This window comes from Myotis brandtii, unplaced genomic scaffold, assembly GCF_000412655.1.
Source record: "Myotis brandtii unplaced genomic scaffold, ASM41265v1 scaffold131, whole genome shotgun sequence".
NCBI lineage: Eukaryota > Metazoa > Chordata > Mammalia > Chiroptera > Vespertilionidae > Myotis > Myotis brandtii.
The window spans coordinates 2,560,944-2,582,346 of NW_005354632.1; the positions used below are offsets into that span (position 1 = coordinate 2,560,944).

General features: G+C 46.0%; 1 protein-coding gene across 1 annotated transcript in view; it reads right to left on the reverse strand.

Annotated features, from left to right (window-relative positions):
* The window catches only part of MAGI3 (membrane associated guanylate kinase, WW and PDZ domain containing 3), a 171,789-nt gene extending 150,608 nt beyond the window's left edge, over positions 1 to 21,181 (reverse strand). The window contains exon 1 of the mRNA XM_014534664.1: positions 21,088 to 21,181. Within this exon, the coding sequence (XP_014390150.1) occupies positions 21,088 to 21,181 (94 nt within the window). The remainder of the gene's footprint in view (positions 1 to 21,087) is intronic.
* Between the last annotated feature and the right edge of the window lie 222 nt (positions 21,182 to 21,403).

A 21,403-nucleotide genomic window follows, 5' to 3' on the forward strand; every position in this document is an offset into this window, starting at 1 on the left:
GCGGAGGATTGGCCCCCGGCGGGCAGGGGGCGGGCCCTCGCCACGAGTGAGGGCCACCGATTGGGTGGTTGGCGTGAAGGAGGCGGGCACTGGGATGACTGAAGTTTAAAGAGGGTGGAAAAAAGAAGTTTGAAGAGTGAGGGAGGGCGAGAGGGAGGGGTAGGCGAGGGGAACCGGCTCCAGATTGCAGGGCCCAGAGGCCCTCGGGCAGCAGCTGGAGCCCGGGGTAAACTCGGATCGGAAGACAGATCCCACTCCCCGAGGTGGAGGCGTGGCTGGCGAGCCGGGCGGAGTCGGGGCGGAGCCTGCAGGAGGGACACTGAGCCCCGAGGCTGCACTTTGGACCTGAGACTCGTGGCTGAGTCCACAGCCAGAGGTGGCTGGGCCTCTAGGGTGGCCTGTTACAGCCGATCCCTTACACGGAGGCAATGTTTCTTGCTAGTTCATTCTTTCAAGGACTGCTATTGAAAGTCCACTGAGGCAGGGAGTCCCTTTGATAAAAGGTAGAGTCCGGGCCACACTGCTGTGTGCCCTAGGGCAATTAGACCACCTCTCTGAGCCGCAGCATCCTTAGTTGAAAAATGGAGATAATTCTACCCCTCCAAGTTGTTGGAGAAATGACACGAGGTGCATATAAAATATCTGCATAGCAGTGGTTCTCAACCTTCCTAATGCCACGACCCTTGAACACAGTTCCTCGTGTTGTGGTGACCCCCAACCATAAAATTATGTTCGTTGCTACTTCATAACTGTAATTTTGCTACTGTAAACAATATGTAGTTATATATGTGTTTTCGGATGGTCTTAGGCGACCCCTGTGAAAGGGTCGTTGGACCCCCAAAGGGGTTGCGACCCACAGGTTGAGAACCGCTGGCATAGTGCCTGGGAGGGGCATGGATGCCTCTTAACCATTTGGTTGCTGCTGCTGAGGATAAGGATTACTTTATGGCAGAAAGTGTGCCAGTTCAAGGATAAGGAAAACAGAAGCCCTGCTCTCAAGGTCACAGTCTAGGAGAGACTGACAAGTTAGCCACCTGCCTGAGGTGAGCTGGGGGAGAGTGGAGATAGAAGGTGGAGTAAGAACTAGCCTAGTAACTAGCAGACCTGGGTTGGAGTCCTGGCATGCTATTGCCTTGCTGTTTGACCTTGGCCGGATCTCAACTTCAAGCTTGCACATCTGTAACGGAGGTGGAGGGAGAACTAACATCGAATAAAGGGCAACTTAACTCCCTTCCAGCACTACTTTCCAGAAACTCTTCTGGAGCTCTCATCTCTTCCCTGGTTCGACTCACACTCATCTCTGGCTTTTAAAAATCCCATCCTCCTCAGTCCCAATGCCATCTCTTCCAGGAAGCCTTCTCTGATTTCTTGTCCTCAGGTGGAAAGTGTCTTCTCTGACCTATGATAGCTTGTTTCACCTTTGCACATGACATGGAGGTACTCTCCTGCCTCCCTTTAGATCAGTAGTTCTCAACCTTGGCTGCACATTAGAATCACCTGGGAATCTTTTAAAAATCCTGATTTCTGGGCCTCATCCTCCGGAAATTCTGTTTCTTTGTTACTAATGTTGTGGCCCCACCCCATAACAAAGAAACAATTTCCGGAGGATGAGGCCCAGAAATCAGGATTTTAAAGAGATTCCCAGGTGATTCTAATGTGCAGCCAAGGTTGAGAGCTACCTACTGCTTTAGAGGTTGGGGAAAGCCCTGAGTTAATTCCACAGAATCTGCCCCCGTCTTGGGCAGACTGGGCCCAGCTTCCACAGCTGCAGTGATTTTGTTCACACCTTTGTATCAGTCAGGGCCTAGCAGGAAGCAAATGGTACTTGACAAAGATGTGGGCAGGGTAGGAAACCACAAGGGAATGTGGAACCCTGGGGCCACAAGCTCCCAGATCTGCAGAAACAAGGTGAAAGGAACAGTTAGGAAAACTCGGCACAGAGAGGGCAGCCTGACAGACGCCTGTGACCTTTTGTCCAGCAATGGAATCACCCAGGGAGGAAGCTGGGAGATTTATATCTCACTCACCGCCCTCCACCAGGCTCTTGCTGGAACATCCTGATGGCCAAATCCAACCGGAAGCCAGAGGGCAAGACAGCCTTTTGATGCAGTTCACATCAGTCAGACACACACAGAAGAGGAAACTGCATCTGGAGATAAAAAAAAAAAAGGGGGGGGGGATGCTTAGCACAGTTACGTGGGCTGCTCAGATTTACCCAGATCTGAGACAAAGCTGGAGTATTTCTTTCTGAACTACTGCCTACACTGACGGATTCCGGGATGAAATCTTGATGATCTCCCCATCATCTATTTTTGCAGCAACTCTGAGAAAACACCTTTTCCTGCCCAGATTGTATCCATTAGGATACCTTTGGCCACAAGGAATAGAATATTCGACTAACAGAAGCTTAGAGTATGAGGTTATTTACTACACCTTTAACATGCTATTCAGATATCTTCTATAATATAAAAGTGTAATATGCTAATTAGATCGGACATCCTTGCAGACATCCTTCCGGATGACCTTCTGGACGAAGCCGGGCTGCGAGGGAAGCTCGGGTCCCAGGTGCCAGAGGTAAGCCTGTGCCGGCAGCCGGGGGAAGGAAGGCCTACTCTTGCACGAATTTCATGCATCGGGCCTCTAGTAAGATCTCAGCATTGCTAATCACCTTTAGAATTCTGTACATATTAAATGCACCCATCTTTGTAAGCTTGGGCTCAGTTTTTTAAATACGCTAGAAATAAGCTGTCCACCCCAGCGAATTGATTCTAGTAGGATACTGTTCCGGAAAGAACTACATAATTTTAAAAAAATCACATTACAAGCGTCTATCTCTGCTATGGCGCGTAACCTAATAACATAACCTAATAAGTTATGGCTGATGATCTCCAAGGTTTCTTGGGGCTCCCTCTAGCCACCTAATCTACAGAGATACACAGACATGTTTCGATGTGCATTCCCACGAGCTGGGTCCCAAGATGGCTGCAAGGCTCCCAGTAACGTAAGTATCACAGAAGTGTCCGAACTGAAAGAGGGGAAGGGAGTGTCTCCTTGCCTCATTTTCTTCCCATAAATCGAGGAAACCTTTCCATCAAGGCCTCCAGCAAGACCTCCCCTCCAGCTCCTCAGCCAGACTTGCCCAAATGTCCTTTCCTAAACCAAAGACGCAAACGGTAATGAAGACCCTTATCCAATTCCACCCTCTGAGCGGAAGAGGACCCAGCATCTCATACAGCACATGGCTACACAAGACGTGAAGAAAACTGGGCGGGCTCGTAGCAAACGTGGGGAGGGGAGATTGGCTTTCAGGTGAGCGATCATCCACAGTGTCCTCCACAAATACACGTACTCAGCATGGATTGGCTTCTACTGGGGGGTCGGGGAGGGAGGCACAAGGTGGGAAGTTTGGTTTGTTTTATAATATTGTGCCAAGTGTTCCTAATGAGAGTTAAATCGATGCATGTATAGATTTCCAATTTTTCTCAAATGGCCCATGCTCAGTGACTCCTCTGGACAACCAGCATGGCCTGGGATGGTGATGGAGCTTGTGCAGCCGGCAAGGTTGGGGCCCTCATCACATCGGAGCCTATCTGGGTAATGCCCTGTAACGGTGCACGGCTCTGTCAGAGCGAGGCAGGCACCGGGAGGCATGTTACATTTCACTGAAGTGTTCGATGCTTATGAGCTTCTGTTCATGGAAACCTGGATCTCTTGTAACTGCAACTCAAACCTGCATTATTTCGATGATGTCATTCTCAAGTATTAAGGTGGCAGGGGATGGGGGAGAAGCGGAGGGGACAGATAAAACAAATATTTGCCTCCTATACAGAACAGGTCTCCGGTTTTTATTCCCACGGATTATTATAAAATCCTCTTGGATTTTTAAAAAAATTCACAAAAATCTTTCACTGGCTTAGAAAATGCTCAGATTTACCTGGACCGTGGTGGAAATGATAGATGTAATGTCATCTAACAACGTATTAATGATCTCGGGTTTCCTTACATTTTATTAGCATCTTTATTTGCCTAGGTCTACGGGCTAATTTGTATGCTAATGCTAAGATAGTCTCAATTACCAAAGCAATAACATGGAACATTTTATTTCAGTTAAACTAATTCATTGTCTAAAATCTGGTTTACTTTGTTTCATGCATTAAACGTGCCTTTTTTGCCCAGAAATGCCCTTACCTGCAAATGATCAAGTGACTCCAACCCCAAATCATCACAGATCAATAGAAACATTCAATATCAACTACAGCACCAACATTAGAGAAGAGGGTTCGGCAGTCAGATGCCAAGTCTGGCTAACAAAGCAGGGCAGAGAGAATACTGAATGAAATAGAACGTACCAAAATGCCCGTCTTTTCATCTTTCAGCTTAAATGCAGCCTCCTACTCCAGACCAGCCTTGATTTCCTACTGCTGGGGGCCATCTCTTCCTTCTTCGGAACCAACAGCCTACTGTCATCTATGTGTTTTCCTTTTCAATGGGCCTCAAGATCCTTGAGAACATTTGTGTCATCCCTCACTGCCCCCTCCCCACCTCCCCCCTGCACTGGCTGGGCACTTTGTCTTCTGTATCATTTGCACACATTTGTTCATTCATTCATACCGACGAGAGAGAGAGAGAGAGAGAGAGAGAGAGAGAGAGAGAGAGAGACCCAGTTACCAGCAAGCATTGTTTTAGGTGCTGGTTTACGGCAAGGAACAAGGTCCCACCTTTCGTGGGGAAAAAGAAAGTGTGGAGGAGAAAAAGGTTTTTTCCTCAACCCTAATCTTAGGGTCCCTGGCTGGGTCTGAAAAATAATTGACACAGATTAACAGGAGTAAAACATACTAACTTCTTTAATATAGTTTTAACGTGACACCGGAGCCTTTATAAGGAAACGGAGACCTGAAGAAATGGTTAAACCTGAGTGTTTTTATGCTATTGATCAAGAGCTGAGAGTCGTGGAAAGCTATGAAGGCAAAGAGTTTGAGCTAAGTGCGGTGACCTGGGGGGACTCCGCGAGGCCTGTTTGGGGGATTATTCTCGATATTCTCTCATGTTGGAGATACGGATGCTCCTTTCCTTTGGGTAGAGGAAGGCACCTATCCCATGAGCAAGCGTCTGATGACCTGCTCAGAGCAGAAGGTCAGGGGAAGGTCAGAGAGACCTTCCTACATCTGCCATTTGCCCAAACTCCTTCAGCTTAAAATATTCAACACATCCTGGTGCCCTATTGGGGTCTCATGTCCCGAACCCCATCAACAATAAACACGAAACAGGTACGTGGTCAAGATAATTTCCAGGAGTAACAGTATAATTAAAAGAGAAGATGAAACAGAACGAAGTGATGGGGAGTTAGGAGAGGCCGCGGCCTACCTGAGGCAGAGGTCACAGAGAAGGTCTGGCTAAGAAGGGGACAGTTTTTGCTGAGACCTTAAGTGAACACCCGAGACCTGAGGCAGCCCTGTGGGGCGGAAGAGTGCTAATGGCTGGAGTGTGGCTATGCAGGAGAGAAAGGGAGGAAAAAAAGTCAGAGAGCTGGGCTGCAGGCCAGATCACACACAGCCTTTGTCAGGCCAAAGGAAAGGAATTTGAATTTTATCCGGTGCATAATGAGAAGTTTCAGGGGAGGAGTGGCAGAATCTGCTGTACATTTTAGACTGACGGTTCTGATTGACAGATGGAGAAGGAAGGGGGTGACAGTCGAAGCGGTTATCCTCGATGGAAACCTGGCAAAGGGAGGGCACCTCTCACATGAGGAGCCAGTGACTGATGACGGTGGCAGGGACCAGAGCAGGAAAAGCGAAGCTGAAACTTTGTCAAAGACACTCTGGAAATCAGAAATTATAGTTTTAATTTCCTAGGCTGATCACGGTTAAAGAAATATGATACAATTGCACTTAATAAGAAGCTTTGTGGAATGTAATTGCTTTGTAGAAATGTCCCTTCACAGTAAGAGATGAAGGAAGAAGTTAGAAAATAAAAAGTGGGGGAAATTCTTAATTAAGTTTAAATTTATACAGTTCTTTCTTTTGTTGTGTTTATGAGACAAGCATCCAGAGAGATGGAATGTTAATTTCAAGGGTTTGGTTTAACCTCTTTAGGAAAGTCACATCCAACCCAAACATCCAATGACTTTAAAGCTGGTGAAATAACATAGATCGTTCTTTTAACCTACGGGTTATGTTGTTATAAGAAGTGAGATTTGCTTCTTGACTTATAAAGGCACTCACAAGCTTTGTTTTAAAAGGGCTCTACCACCATAGAAAATCTTTTAGGTCCTTTACAAGTTGGAAAACTTCAGGCCCTGGAGTCTTAGTTGCTGATTGCAGACGGAAAGCAAATAACCAGCGTCTTTAGCAGATTCCAATGCAAAGCATGATGTGAAGGTCCCTTTCTTCAATAGAAGGAAAATTCTGACTTACTTGGCTAAGCTTAGATGAAGTCTTTCCAAATGCACACTTTCAAATTTCACAGTAAAAAGGATTGGAAACACACCCCATGGGCTTAAAATAAACACACCCCATTCAAACACAGGGTACCAGGGCCTATCTTATACTTAACAAAAGTATCCAGACGAAGTCTGTGTTTTTCTTCGTTCAAAAAATGTAGAGTGATCTTGTTGGATTTGGGGTCAGGGAGGGAAGGAGCTGAATTTCAGTTCGGAAGCAGAGTAACCTTCTAGAATCTAGATGCTATGGGTTCTGATGAGGTGCTTCTGAGCTTAGAAGCTATCATTCATCTCAGCATGTTTGAGAAGACACGTTTAATATAACAACTGTCTGCTAAGAGAGTCCATCTGAAAAGTTCTCATCACAAGAAAAAAATGGTAACTGTGTGGATGCTAACCAGATTTTCATAGGTTGCTTGAAAAAAAAAAGCAAACTATGAAAATACCATGTTCCAGGAAGAGGAGGAAGTGAAGTGGACAGGAGAGGGACTGGGGGAAGGGAAAGAAGGAAGAGGAAGACATTGAAGAGAAACAAAACTCATCAAGACCTCCACTTCTGTGTGCCCCACGTGGCCTCGCCCAGTGTCTCACACAGAGTAGGGCGAATAAATCAAGCTCCCAACGCAGCAGCTCTACCAGTCCTGAACCTCATCCAAGTCCCAATTTGATATTTTCGACTCTGATTAACCTTATAAAAGCAGACTACTTGGGCAGGAGATACTCAGGTCGGGAATTCTCTGGTCCTGGAAGGTAGTCTGTGCTGATAAAAAATTAAACTTTACCCAGGGCTTACTATCTTTCCATGAGATGCAGGGTAGATCAACACTGGTGAGAAGCACTCTCGCACCAAAGCAGCCCAACTGAAGCTAAAGGTGGACAAGCTCGAAGTCAAGGACAGTTCAAGATTTCTGTTCGGGTGCCAATTCTGTGCTTCTAATGGTTTTAGATCGAAAATGAAAAGCTGTGCTTTCTGCTTAATTATGCTGTCATGAAAAGCTGAATATGTTGTGATGAAAAGCTGAAAAAGAAGTTATTAGGACCAGACCCTCTTGGCAGAAACAGCAATGTTAGTTCTTGGAGAGATCTGGGGTTCAGCTTATTTCTTGGGGTGGTTTGCGGAGACTGCTCTAGTCCATGTTTATCGTGATCCAAGCGTTAATTTATACCCAAAGAAAGTGATGTAATAGTTTTATAGAATGTTAATAAAGCCATAGCCAAAATATAAGCGGGCAGTAAAACTTGGGAAATTCTTAGGAACTCAGTTTTGAATGTATTCATGTCAAACTGGCTGATTAGGTTAAAAAATACATATAAACAAAAGGACAATGTTCATCTATCATGAGTAAGAGTTCTTCCAATGATAAAAATGTCTACCCCAAAGCATTGACATACAGAATGTTGAAGTTCAGAAACAACAATGAAGGCATCCTTTCTGGAACCAAGAATATACCCTTTCATAGTTGCAGAAATACAGTGTAGGGAATGCAGTGAGGTGGAACAAGGGACAAACTTAGTCAAGGAACCCAAATGCCCGGTTCCGGAAGAGTGTGAAGCCTAGACCCCCCTGGGGACTCATGTTCCCCAGACTCAGCTGCACAAAAAGTGTGATGTTCCTCCTTCTGTCACTCCCCGGGGCAGAAACAAATATTGCAGCAGCACCGTGAGCTGTGGACGCAGATTCTCCCACTTTTTTCCCCCCCTTCATTTTCAAGTTATTGCTTACAGGCTGATAGGCATTCTCTTGATTCCTTTGTGTGAATCTCAGCAAAATGCTTATGTAAGACCTTGGCCTTTTCACAACAATTAGACTCTCTGCCGGGGCAAGTCACCAGTTGTATCCAGAGTCCTAAACTTAGAAATCCCAAGATACATTATTTTAAAAGGTCTCGGGTGAGTTCATTCAGATGATAAATGATGACATTTATACAGAAACCGACCTGGATTGAATCGTAGGCCAGCCAGTGTGGCTGGAGCATAGAGGTCTATGGAGACGAGGTAGTAGGAAGATTCTGGAAAGAATGTTGGAAGGCCTTGAATGTCAAGGAGACCAGGCTATATTTAGTAAGCTAGCGCGGGAAGCTTTAGCAGATCAGAAAACAGGGTAATAGCACAAGTGCTGCTTTTAGGCCATGGAAGACATGAGAAATTGAAGGAGAAGAAATTTGTAGGTTTTTTTTAAAATTTGTGTATACAGTGAAGAATGTCAGGAAAGCATTACAAGATATTCAGAGTAGTTCAGTAATCATCTCTGAGTGATAGAATTACTAATGCCTTTTATCTTTTTAAAATATTTTTATTGATTTCAGAGAAGAGAGAGAGGGAGAGAGACGGAAACATCAATGATGAGAGGGAATCATTGATCGGCTGCCTCCTGCACACCCGCTACTGGGGATCAAGCCCACACCCTGGGCATGTGCCCTGACCGGGGAATCGAACCATGACCTCTTGGTTCATAGATTGACGCTCAACCACTGAGCCACACTGGCCAGGCACCAATGCTTTTTATCTTATTCATTTGTATTGTCGACTGCGATTGAGAACGCATATGTGTTGCTTTGCATTCAAGACCTAAATTATGTAAATTAATTTATAATAAAAAATTTAAATAGGAGAAAGAATCGTTAAATGAACCCCCCACACCTGCCACCCAAATTAAACAACTACCAAGATTTTGCCAGATTGGCTCTATCTCCCCCTCTTTTTAATTTCTTTCCATTCCTTTCCCAGTATCTTGCCCTTGCTAGTTCCTGTCTTTCTGTCCTGACCCACTAGTCCCCAATAGCTCTAGTTCCTGTGTCTTTCTGACCTGACCCATTAGTCCCCAATAGCTCAATTCCTGTGTCTTTCTGACCTGACCCATTAGTCCCCAATAGCTCTAGTTCCTGTGTCTTTCTGTCCTGACCCACTAGTCCCCAATAGCTCCCCTGCTTCTCAGCACAGCACGCGGTGCCCACTCCATTTCACTTCCTGCCGCGGGCTTGGGACCTGCCAATCTTTCAAGGTGCCCCCCTCCCCCCGTTTCCTTTCAGCGGGTTCAAAATTGTTTTAAGAAACAAAGGTACAAGCTATTCGTGCCCCCCTCTGCCCCCCCTTTTTTTACAGAAGTGATTCCTGGACAGCTGTGGGTGTTACCACGCTGAGCGTTGTGGAGAAAATATGAAAAAAGCACAGACTCAGTGAGGCCATGTTACATTCTACGGTGAATCTGCTTTGGGAACAAAACAGACTCGTCAGCATGAAAAACTTGCCCCAGTTGGTAACCCTTCTCCTGAGTCACCTCCTTCAATTAAGAAAATAGCCTCTTTGTGATCTTTGAAGGAAAAGCTACAAGCCCGCTCTTGCTGGATAGAATTCAGTGTCTTTGACACTAACTAGTCCCTTGTGTCATTTGCCATGAACCTTAGCAACAGGCTGAGCAGTACCTGATGCCTTCTGCGTCCGCTTAGGGCCGTTTTCCTTCTCTGGTCCCGTTGTTCCATTCACGTCGGGGGAGCAAAAACTTTCTTTAACCAGTTAACTGCCACGTGTCCAAAATGGAAACCATCCCCACACACCATGGTATTTTGAATTTAATTTTAAAAACCAGTTTGCAATGAATATTATAAATATATAACAATTCGGGTGTTCTTGAATATTTTCAGCTGAAAATTTTCACGAAAAAAATGATTTTAAAGTGGATCAGGGCTGCCACTTAGGGAAATTTTTTTTTTTTATAGATGCATATGTCTACAGACGCTTAAGGCGTACAATGGGTTAACCTTTAAAGTCGTGCTTCTTGGTGGGGGGGTGGGGGCAGGTGTAGGGTGGAGGGGGTCAATGGTAACGCTTTCAACAATAAAGATAAATTAAAAACAAATAAGAAAGCAGCGATTCTTAATTTTTTCCTCCCCATCACAAGTGAGGAATACTGAACTGAGTTCAGTGTTTAAATAATAATAGCTAAAGTATAAAGGACTGTTGATTTGCCAACAACACTCTCAATTGTCACACACATTAGCTCTTTCTAAAAAATATATTTGTATTGATTTCAGAGAGGAAGGGAGAGGGAGAGAGAGCTAGAAACATCCATGATAAAAGAGAATCATCGATCGCTGCCTCCTGCAGTCCCCACGCTGGGGATCGAGCCTGCAACCCGGGCATGCCCCCTGACTGAGAACCGAACCGTGACCTCCTGGTTCATCAGTTGACGCTCAACCACTGAGCCACAGCAGCTGGGCTGTATTAGCTTTGAACCCTGACAACACCCTATGAAGTAGGCACTAGTTACCTTCATTTTTATAGCAAAGGCACTGAGCCGTAAAGAAGAATAAGTGAGGAGCCCAACACCACTGGGCTATGAGGTGATGGAGCCAGAATTTGAATCCAGGAATCTGGCAACAAACTCACTGGGGATTTTTTCCCCCTCCCTAAACAAACAGAACCATCTCAAATCTCAAAACCACCCCTGGAGAGAAATTGCTTATTTGAATAAATACCAGAACCCTTCACTTTAAAAGCAAGAAAACGAGGCGCCACTATCACCATTTAGATTGTTCTGGCTGAGTCAACAACAACAACACGCCCAGTTGATAATTGTCTCCTTATTACTAGCATTGAGATTATGCAAGCTCCATGCGGGCAGGGACCATAGCTTCATCTTTACTGGAGGTAAGTAACACATAAAATAATGTTAAATGAATTAAGGTTGATAAAGGGCTCTGGATTTTTAAAAAGTGCATAGTGCACCACACCTAAGTCTAGTTGACCATATTTTATCCAAATCAGGACACTTTCTAAAGTAGAAGAGGAAACCAGTACGAATGACACCAGGACAACAGTCTTATTGGAGCAGTTTTGCTTAGAAAGCAGCACAACCACCCACATCAGCTGAGTCCCACGGCGAGGTAATTTACGAACATGTTAGTGTCCTATATTTTAGAAGAATGAAGGCTGTTTCGTAGCATAAATTTGTCAGACAGCCCTACAAGCTCCTTCCTAACTGTTTTTATGACCCATTAGTGAAAACATTGCCTGCTATCTTTTTGTTGTTGTTGTTAATCCTCACCAGAGGATATTTTTTCCTTTTTAAAAAAGGGGGTGGGGGGGGGGGGGATTGATGTGAGAGCACGGCCAGAGATCTAACCAGGTTGGTGCCCTTGGCCAGGAATGGAGCCCTTGACTGGGGATCGAACTGGTGTGCGGGCCAGTGTTCTAACCACTGAGCGACACAAGCCAGGGCTCCTGCTATCTTTGAAGTCCTTTATTTATGCTGCTGTTCTGTTCTAAACAAGTGTCTGCAGTATCTGCCTAGACATTTAGTCTCTGTTCTAAGTTGAAGTTTTCTATTAAACTATAGATACTAAGCAATATCTTCACAGTCAAATTCTAGGAGTACTTTTCTATGTAATTGTGATCTTTAAACTTTGCGATCACCCACCTACCTTTAGTCTCTGTCCCAAGTTGAATTTTCTATTAAACTAGAAATACTAAGCAATGTTTTCACAGTCAAATTCTAGGAGTACTTTTCTACGTAATTGTGATCTTTAAACTTTGCGATCACCCACCTACTTTAGGGGTGGTGACACTTGGTCGGCAATTCAGAGAAGTATTTATTCTTTCTGAATCTTTCAATCTTTGTTTCTGTGACTAGAAAATCAGTATTTATGATTTCCTACGAACTCCTTTCGTAGTCTGGCATTTAGGGGATAGTGGTGTTGGACGTCTAGTTGTTTACACCCTTAAAAATGATTTAGCTTTCCCGTTTTGCCAGCTCAGCCTTTTAAGTCTCCGATGAGCTACAGCAAGGATATAATATCATTTGCAGTGTTATTTGCAAACATAAAAGGAAATGACTGCGTGGCTCATAGACACCACTTGCGTTCCATTGTAGACAAGAAAGCAGGAAACATAAGCGTAGTAGTTACAGATTTAAATGGTTTGCCTGTTGTTCCATAAAACACTTGTTTCATTTACTCCTCCAAGTCTGTGCAATTCGGCTCAGTTACTGTGAAGCAGAAAATATTATCAATTAGAGCCGCAGTGTGTTAGTCCTGAATCACAGGGCTTCGGTACCCTGGTGTGTTACGGTACCCAAGGCTATACCTTGCTTCCCGCCCCAGCACACACACATCCCAGTAGGCCTGGATGTGTTGAGAGTCTAGATATACTGAAACTCAACAGAGAACAACACTAAAAAGGCTCAAAGTTAAGAAACAAAAGTTTCTCCCAAGGTGAAATCTGAAAATCCACAAGAGGAAGAAAAGAGAGATAGATGACCACAGCTCTTGCTCCTTTTGGGCCCAGTAAGACTAAACCTCTAAATTGGCAAAAGCCCTCACATCAAACTCAGCACGTCTAAAACGGAACTTATTTTCTTCTCCTACCATCCAACTCCAGCTCTAGGTCAATGTCAAGATCACGGGCAAAGGCTGGAAACTGAAATCCTTTGAACCGAAGCCTGTCTCTTCCACCTGCCGAGCAATCAGTCGGCCAGTGTTCCTTGGATGCCATGTTCGGTTCTCACTTCCATTGCTTCACTGTCATCCGGGCCTTCGCGGATTCATTCTTGGGCCATGAGAACAGCTTTCCAGCTGGTCCCTCTCGCATACGATCTTCACCTTCCCGTCCGCCCTCACACGTTGTAAGTGGCAAGTTAATCTACCTAAAGACCACTCTCATTTTCTTCTAGAGGGAGACTTGGCAGCTCCCTCAACTGCAAGGCCCTCACTATCTAAATCCCTTTCGTCCTCCTCAATCTTATCTCATTGGTTCTGAATCTGTATTCTCTCATCTGGTCAAGTCCTTCTCGGCACAAACGACAGGCCCCGCCCGCTGCTCCTGGGCCTTCTCTATGGCATGTCTTTTCTCCTTTGTCCATTAAAACTCAGCGACAAGTTCAAGCCCTCGCTCCAACCCTTGCCGTCTCTGAATGATACTGCCTGACCAACATCTGACTCCTGTTTTCAACAAGCAGAACCCCGTGCTAGCATGTGGGTGGTTCACTCAACCTTGAACCGGAGAGGCAGAGGGGGCGGCAGAGTGCTTGAGGGTAAGCTCCCAGGTCAGATGCCCCCTTTTTAGAATGTGACCTTGGGTTCGTTGCTTAACCTCTGCCAGTCTCAGTGTATTAATCAGTACAATGGGGATAAGAATAGGCCTACCTCACGGTGGTGTTGAGGGATTGACTGAGACAATTCAAATGAAGTGCCCAGCACTGTGCCTGATGGGAAAGTGCCCCATAAACATTAGACGTTATTATTCCTGAGGCATTTGCTGAGTCCAGGCTCGAGAGCCCAGCCTCCAGTTCTCAATCCAGAGGAAGAGAAAGACTCTGTGTGTGTGTGTGTGTGTGTGTGTGTGTGTACGCGTGTGCACACGCAGGGCAGGAGAGGCAGAGTCAGGATGACACTGAGGATTAGAGGCATCATTGCCAAGGTAACTAAAGAACCCAGGAGAAAGGTCAGGGAAATGAAGGGAAGATTATATGGTTGGGCTGGGAAACATTGTAGGTGCCAGCAGGTCATAACTGAGCCATGCTTGTCACATACACTCCATTTGCCCCAGCATATCTGCTTCCATCCTCCCTCACTCTGCCCTGGGCACCCAGGGGCTCATCTGAGGGACAACCTCCATAGCCCCCTCCCGCTCCCTCTCCCCACGGCCCTCTGGCTTCTGTTCCAGTGTGGCCAGTGGGGGACTCAGCAAGAAATCGGAAGAAAGGAGGCGACTGAGGTCTGGGTACTTATTTCTCTGGTTTCTTCCCACTGAGGCCATCCCAGGCTGGCGGAGTCCCTGGTAGCTCACTGCGCTCTCCAGGCAGCCTGCCCTCCACAACTCCCTCACCTCATCCCTGTGGACTAGTCCCTTGGGGTTCCCCGATCCCCAAACCTTTGTAAATCGTCCCTTGGTAAATAAACCCTCCTGGAATTAGCCCAATTTAAATCTGCTTCCTATGGACACCTTAAGTGATACACCACGTTGACCTGGCCATTAGGATTCTGGTCTAGAATTTGAAAGCGAGATTAGGGTTGGAGATGCAGATGCTGAAAGCCAGTGCAATCAGGAAGAATGAGTGAGATTGCTGCCTGACGGGGACTAGATGAGGAAAAGAGCATCCGAGGCTGACCCCGGTGACCTCCATCTGCTTCAGGCAGTGAGAGATAGAACACAGCAGCGTCGGGTGGGAAAGTAATAACAACTCCCTTTACTTATGACCCTGATGCTCCGAACATCTTCCCAGAAAGATGTAAAAATGTAATACTCCCGTTGACAGGACAGTCATTGTCGAGCGTCACGAGGGCGCCTGACAGCTGGGACTTGGCTTGGAAACAGACTCCGGGTTCATTATGCACCTCTCTCTACAGAGGAACGTCACCTTTCAAATTGTTCAATTTATTTTTTAATAGGCAATGCATTCACATGATTCAAAAACCAAACGGTGAAAACAAAAAGGTAGACAGTGAGTTTCTTTCCCACTTCTGTCCCCATTCACCTCGTTTCTTGTCCCAATTTCTCCAGTACCATTTTTTATTAGTTGCTTGTATACGGGGTGGTGCAAAAGTAGGTTTACAGTTGTGAGCATGCAAAAACAGTTTATTATTATTTATTAATTATTGTATTATTTTCCCAAATGAGCAACTGTAAACCTATTTTTACCCAACCCTGTATTCTTCCCATGTTTTTTAATGTAAATACAAGCTAATATAACTTTATGTTCTTATTTTCTCTCTTTCTTAACCAAAAGGTATTATACTAAATGTACTATACCTTGTTGTTGTTGTTTTCATTTAACAAGGTATCTTAGAGAATGTTTCATCGTCTTCTAGACTGCTTATTTATGGGTTTGTTTTCTGGGGGGTTGTTGTTTTGTTTTTGTTAATCCTCACCAGAGGATATTTTTCACATTAATTTTTAAAGAGAGTAGAATGGAGGGAGGGAGGGGGAGGAGGGAAGAAAAAATGGCGGGGGAGAGACAGAGAGAGAGAAACATCCATGTGAAAGAGACACATTGATTGGTTGCCTTCCACACATGCCCCAACTGGGGCCAGGGAGAGAACCTGCAACCCAGGTAGGTACCCTTGACCAGGAATCCAACCAAGACCCTTTGGTGCCTGCGCTGACGCTCTAACCACTGCACCACACCGGACAGGGCCTCAGGGTTTTTAAAATAATTACACAGAATTCCATGGAGTGGAGATACCACTGTTTCTTTACCCTGAGGTAGAGGAGCTTCAGCCAGTGCTGCCTACCAACCTCAGGTTCCTAACTGCAGGTCCCACACCTTTGCTTCTCCCTGCAAACACCGTCACCCCCTGCTTCTCTTTGGGGCTTTGTCTCCCTCCCAGTAGAGAAGATTGAGGGCTTCATGAGGAGCTTTCTCACATTCCTGTGTCGTCAATAAACCCCACCTCCATCTGCATCTTCCCTCTGCGGCTATACAGGAGGCTGCTCTCACCTGCCCTGTTCATGCAAATCCTCTTATCGCTGGTTCAGATGCATCTCCAGTCCTCTTCTCGGGACCTTACACTATAGTCGACCCCAGTTTCTCTCCTGCGGATGAAGCTTCTCCCTCTCAACTGGACCATATAATAATATGGCACCCCCCCCCCCCCCCACCTGACTCCATTCTCTCTCCAGCTCCTGCCCTCTCTCCCTCCCCCTTCATCAGAGCCAAACTTCTCGGGAGAGTCCTCCACGGTCACAGTTCCAATTTTCCTGCTGGCTACTCACTCCCCCATCTATCTCAGCCCAGTTCCACCCCAGCAACCCCTCCAGGCTTTTCACTCTAAGCCGCCAGCGACGCTCAGGCCATTCAACACATGTACCCTTCAGTCTTACTTGACTTCTCAGCAGCATTTGACACGCCGGCCCTCTCCCTTTCAGAAATACTCCTATGATGACACTCACTCTCCTGGATTTCCCTAATCTCTGCTACTTCTTTCCCATAGACCGGGAATGATTCTTAGTCCATAGTTAGGTGTCCAAGAAATGGGGCCGAAGAAGTCGGGTGAGGTGGGTGAGGCATTTGCACTCAGGTGCAAAATTTAAGGGGGTGCTAAGTAACTTACTAAACAACAGAAATCACATTTTAATACAGTATTTTTTTAAAGTTCCATTAATGTCAAAAAAAATCCACATTGAACAAAATATCAAAAATTTTAAGTGAAGACCAGGGCTGTGCATATTCAGCTTGGAGCCTAAGGCAAAAGAAAAAAAAAAAACTCCATACTTCTAGACACATGTATTTATGGATTTTGTAATGCTTAATTTGTTCCCTGAACATTGACCCAGTTGGGAAAAAATATTGGAAAATTGAAAAGTAGATGTAATTAATACATTGTTTTAAGTTTAATATGTCTTATTTACACCACAATTAGATTATGATTTTACTTCAAGTTAATTAATTAAGATTGTCACCTGATCAAGACAAATTTTAGAATATGGCAATTCTGTTGTCTTAATGGGAAATGAGGCAAACAAAGCAGCAGATTTGGAAAATGTTATTGACGAGCTGGCTTCTGTGAAAGCCAGGGCTACACTTCCCACTTCCTCAGACTCCATTATGGCATATAAATGGAACTGTCAGGAAACATCACATTTTGTTCTATGTTTTTAAACCAAAGTTCAGACTTTTTCCTACTGTCCCACCAGCCTGGTGAGAAATTTAGCCTCAGTGGTTCTTTGGAGTTTCCCATCATAGAACTGGGCAAAGATCTGGAAGCCATCGTCCCTCCCCCCACCCCCACCCCAGGCACTGGGGCGAGCTTTCCACTCATTGGTCATCCATTCTCATTAGCTCTACAATATGCTTGCCCAGGTGCACCTGCGGCCTCCAGGCCCCGCGGTTTTGCTGCATCTAAGGCAGAGGTGGGAAACATCCGGCCCAGGGGCCATATAAGGGTCAAGGAATCATTTGGTCTGGCCCTGCCATTAGGGGTGAGTTAATTAAATGCTTGACCAAACATAGCAGACTAATTTTTAAGCTGATAATTCTGTATGGCCCTCGAATGATGTTATAAATATCCACATGGCCCTTTAAGGCAGAAAAAAGGTTCCCCACTCCTGATCTAAGGTCTCTGAAAGGCTCGGGGATCTTGGCTGAAGTTGGGACCTTGAGCTGAGTGGGGGGGTCTTTACAATTCAGGACCCTTTGGGCCTGTCTCCCTTGGCCCCATAGCTTTTGTCTTCTTGAAATTTTACCAAAAGCAGCAAGAGGCTTTCATTTCAGAACCCTTCTACTTTAGGCCCTGCCAAGATCCCTGAAGCCAGGAATAATGAAAGCAAGCTATTAGCTTAGAATGGGATGAAAGGGGAAAATAAGAGAGAAAACGAAAACTATTATTTCCACAGACTCTCCTGCCACATCAGCCTCTTTTGCGGGTCCATCTTCCCACCCCCTGGTCACCCAGGGTAGGAGTTCCACAGGGCTGGGCCTCATCCGTATTCTCCCCAGGGAACCTCATTCCCTCCCCTGGCTGCAGTCTCCATCCCTAAGCCGGTGACAGTCCGATTGATTTGTTTCTCTGGCCCAGACCTTGATACCTAGCCCTGGACGGATATGTCCAATTGCTCAACGGCTCCATTTGGACAGTTCTCAGTGACATCAAAGTAAATATGCCCAGTCCCTTCCCAGTGCAGTCGCACGCCGAGTAATCACTCTAGACGCCTCCACTCCCAGTTCATCCTGAGTCCCGTCCACTGCCTCTCCTGCCTGGTTCTCAGATTTCGCCTCGCTCCATGCCCACTGCCTCCACTCGGGGCCACCACTCTCTGGACTAGACTATCGTAAAAACCTAATGGGTCTTCCCTGCTCTGCATCTGAGCCTCCTCCAGCCTCCTCCCCAAGTTGCCAGCAGAACGACCTTTCTGAACACAAATCTGAAGGTGGTACCTTCTGGCTCAAACTCTACAAAGGCTTCCCATTGCTTCTGGAAATCCACCCACAGGCGGGATAATCCTGTTCGGTCTGCCTCCTCCTCCTTCCTCACCCCTTAGCTTCCCTTGTCCCACCACCCCCTACCCAGCGTTGCTCCTTGAACGCCAGCCACCCAGCTGTTCTCCCCCAAGCACCCAGCTCTCCTTTTTGTCTCTGCATGCTCATTTGCATGATTATGTGATTAATGCCTGCCTCGCCCTCTGCACTGGGTGTCCCCAAGGCCTCACACGGAGCCCCTAACACTCTATGCCGATGTTGGTGGGCAAATGAGTGACTGGATTGCATTCTTTCTTTGCGAGCTGAGCCCTTCTGAAGTTTCGAAGTCTATTTGTGAGAAATGTTTCTCTCTCCATAACGTTAGAGAATTAGTGTTCCAGGCGTTAAGAGCTTTTTACACATGTTAACTCGGTTCATCCCTGGGATGGGCCTGGGAGGGAAAGGCTATTTTTATCCGAATTTTCTAGATATTGACAGAGTTCAACAACTCGCTCACGGGCTCGCCGCTAATGAGCAGTGGAGCTGCGACTCGAATCCAATTTTGTTTGCACTGAACCTCCTGTTTGTTCGGCAACTGTTACCCAGCGAAAGGCACCGTGACTGAGATGGGCTAGAACACCTTTAAAAGAGGCAAGTGTCCAAACGAAAGGGATCACTGCCTGTGGAAGTGACACTGCAGAGCAGGGGTCCTCAAACTACGGCCCGCGGGCCACATGCAAATACAAATATTGTATTTGTTCCCGTTTTGTTTTTTTACTTCAAAATAAGATATGTGCAGTGTGCATAGGAATTTGTTCATAGTTTTTTTTTTTTAACTATAGTCCGGCCCTCCAACGGTCTGAGGGACAGTGAACTGGCCCCCTGTTTAAAAAGTTTGAGGACCCCTGCTGCAGAGTATATGCCCCGTTTCATTTAATCCCCTCTGACAGATGAAGCTGGGGATTCCTCACGCCCATTTTACAGATGGGGAAGCTGAGGCAGAGAAAGGGTCGCATACGCAGTCGAAGGCCTACCTGGAACCCAAACGCAGCTCAGGGCGACGCTCCAGCCAGCGATCTTGCCTCTGAGTGAAATCTCTCGGAGCAAGCTGCCTGCGATCGCTCCCTTTTCACCACAAACGGCCTTACCACCGGTTCCAGGTTCCATGGTCCACACCTGGGACTGAGCATAGGCATCACCTGGCGAGCTTGTTGGCATCGCGGCTCCCTGGGTTTCCCCCTTAGAGGTGTCGGTGCGGGAGGGCCCTTTAACCTGCAGTTTTAAATCAAACCAGCGCCCCAGGCAGTTCTGCTACAGGTGGTTCTAATCTCGTGCTTCCAAAATGTTAGCAGGACCCAGAATCACCTGGGCAGGCTGGGCAAGGGCAGATCGCTGGGCTCCACGCCTAGACTTTCTGTCTCAGAAGAACTGGGGCGGCTGGAGAATGATCATTTCCAGCACGTTCCTGGGTGATTCGGGGGCCAGCTTTTCAGGCCCACTAACTCTCCTGGGACAAGACTCTGAGACACACTTCATTGGTTATTTCATCTAATTCTTCTCGATTACGCCACTTTGGAAGCGATTTCCAAAACACAGGTGCCCCCACGCTGCCATTCCTCCATAACCTTCTCTTAGAGAACTGCAGAGAAAAGCAGATTTGGGAACTTGGGAAAAATTCATTTGGGGTGAAATCTTTAAGCAGCTTGAGACAAGAAAGAATCTCCTACTTTCAAAATAATGTGACCTTTAAACAAAACTCCAGAATATTAGATGTCTCTAAGTAGGACTGATCCCAGATTCAAAATAGAGCAGCAGTCTGTGATTTCTCACCTGTCCTGCTTAAGATTTAAAAAGCAAGGAAATTCATTTCTGTTTAACTGTGTGTGTGTGTGTGTGTGTGTGTGTGTGTGTGTGTGTGTGTGTGTGTGTGTGTGTGTGTGTGTGTGTGTACATATACTTGTGAGTATATCCAATAAAGTATAATTTGCATTTGAAGTTCTTTAGCTTTTAGGAAACTTGCAGGATATCCAATTTAATATGATGGATAATTTCAATCAAGTTAAAAGTAGGGTTTGCCCTGGCCGGGTGGCTCAGTTGGTTGGCGTGTCCTCCAGTACATCAAAAAGTTGTGAGTTGAATTCCCAGTCAGGGCACATATCTAGGTTTCGGGTCTGATCCCTGGTCAGGGCGCATATAGGAGGCAACTGATCAATGTTTCTCACATCGATATTTCTCTCTCTCCCCCACCCGACCTCCCTCTCTCCCTACCATCCTTTCTAAAATCAGTAAAAACATATCCTCAGGTGAGGATAAACAAATAAAAACAAGTAGGGTTAAAATTTTTTATCTTCTCCCTTTCCTCCGGGGAAATCATCTTGTCTTAGGTTACCTAATATTGCCCAAGATGCAGAAAGAGTGTGTGTGTGGAGAGGGTTTGGGGGGAAGAGAGCGCCTTGCTTGATTTCATGGCCCAAACCCAGCAAAGTGCACGAAATAAGCAAAAAAGCGTACAGGCTGGCGATCCCATGATTGAAGGCCCCTCCGCCTGACACGTTCGCCGCTCTGATGGGTGATCTTTCTGGCACGTGTGATTTATGGAGATGCTCTCCATAAAGGCATTTGCGGAATGAGTGCCTGATGAAATAGACTTCCAGGCTTCGGGATCTTCAGAAATAACTCGGCCCTTTCATATATTTGAATTAAGTAGAAGATTTATGTCTCTCCTAGGCACCCATGAGGAGAGCTATCAATATCTCACCTGAAAAACCTTTACGAAGATCAATGTCTGCACAACGCCGCCTCCGCTGACCCTCCGGTGGCTGGTTCCGAAGCCCTGGGCCCACACCCGCCATCCCGCATCCCTGTCGTCATGCAACTCCGACGTCGGATGCACCTTTCCAGCTCTTGCACATGCTTTATCGACTGGAAAATCAACGCGACTCCATTTATCTCTCCTTCTCCTTTAACTACTTTCAGCTTCAGTATAAAGGCTTCTTTCCTGCAGCTATCCACGGGAAGTGAATATTTTAAAATCAGCAAATCAAATGTCTTGGTGGGTAAGGAATTACGTTTCT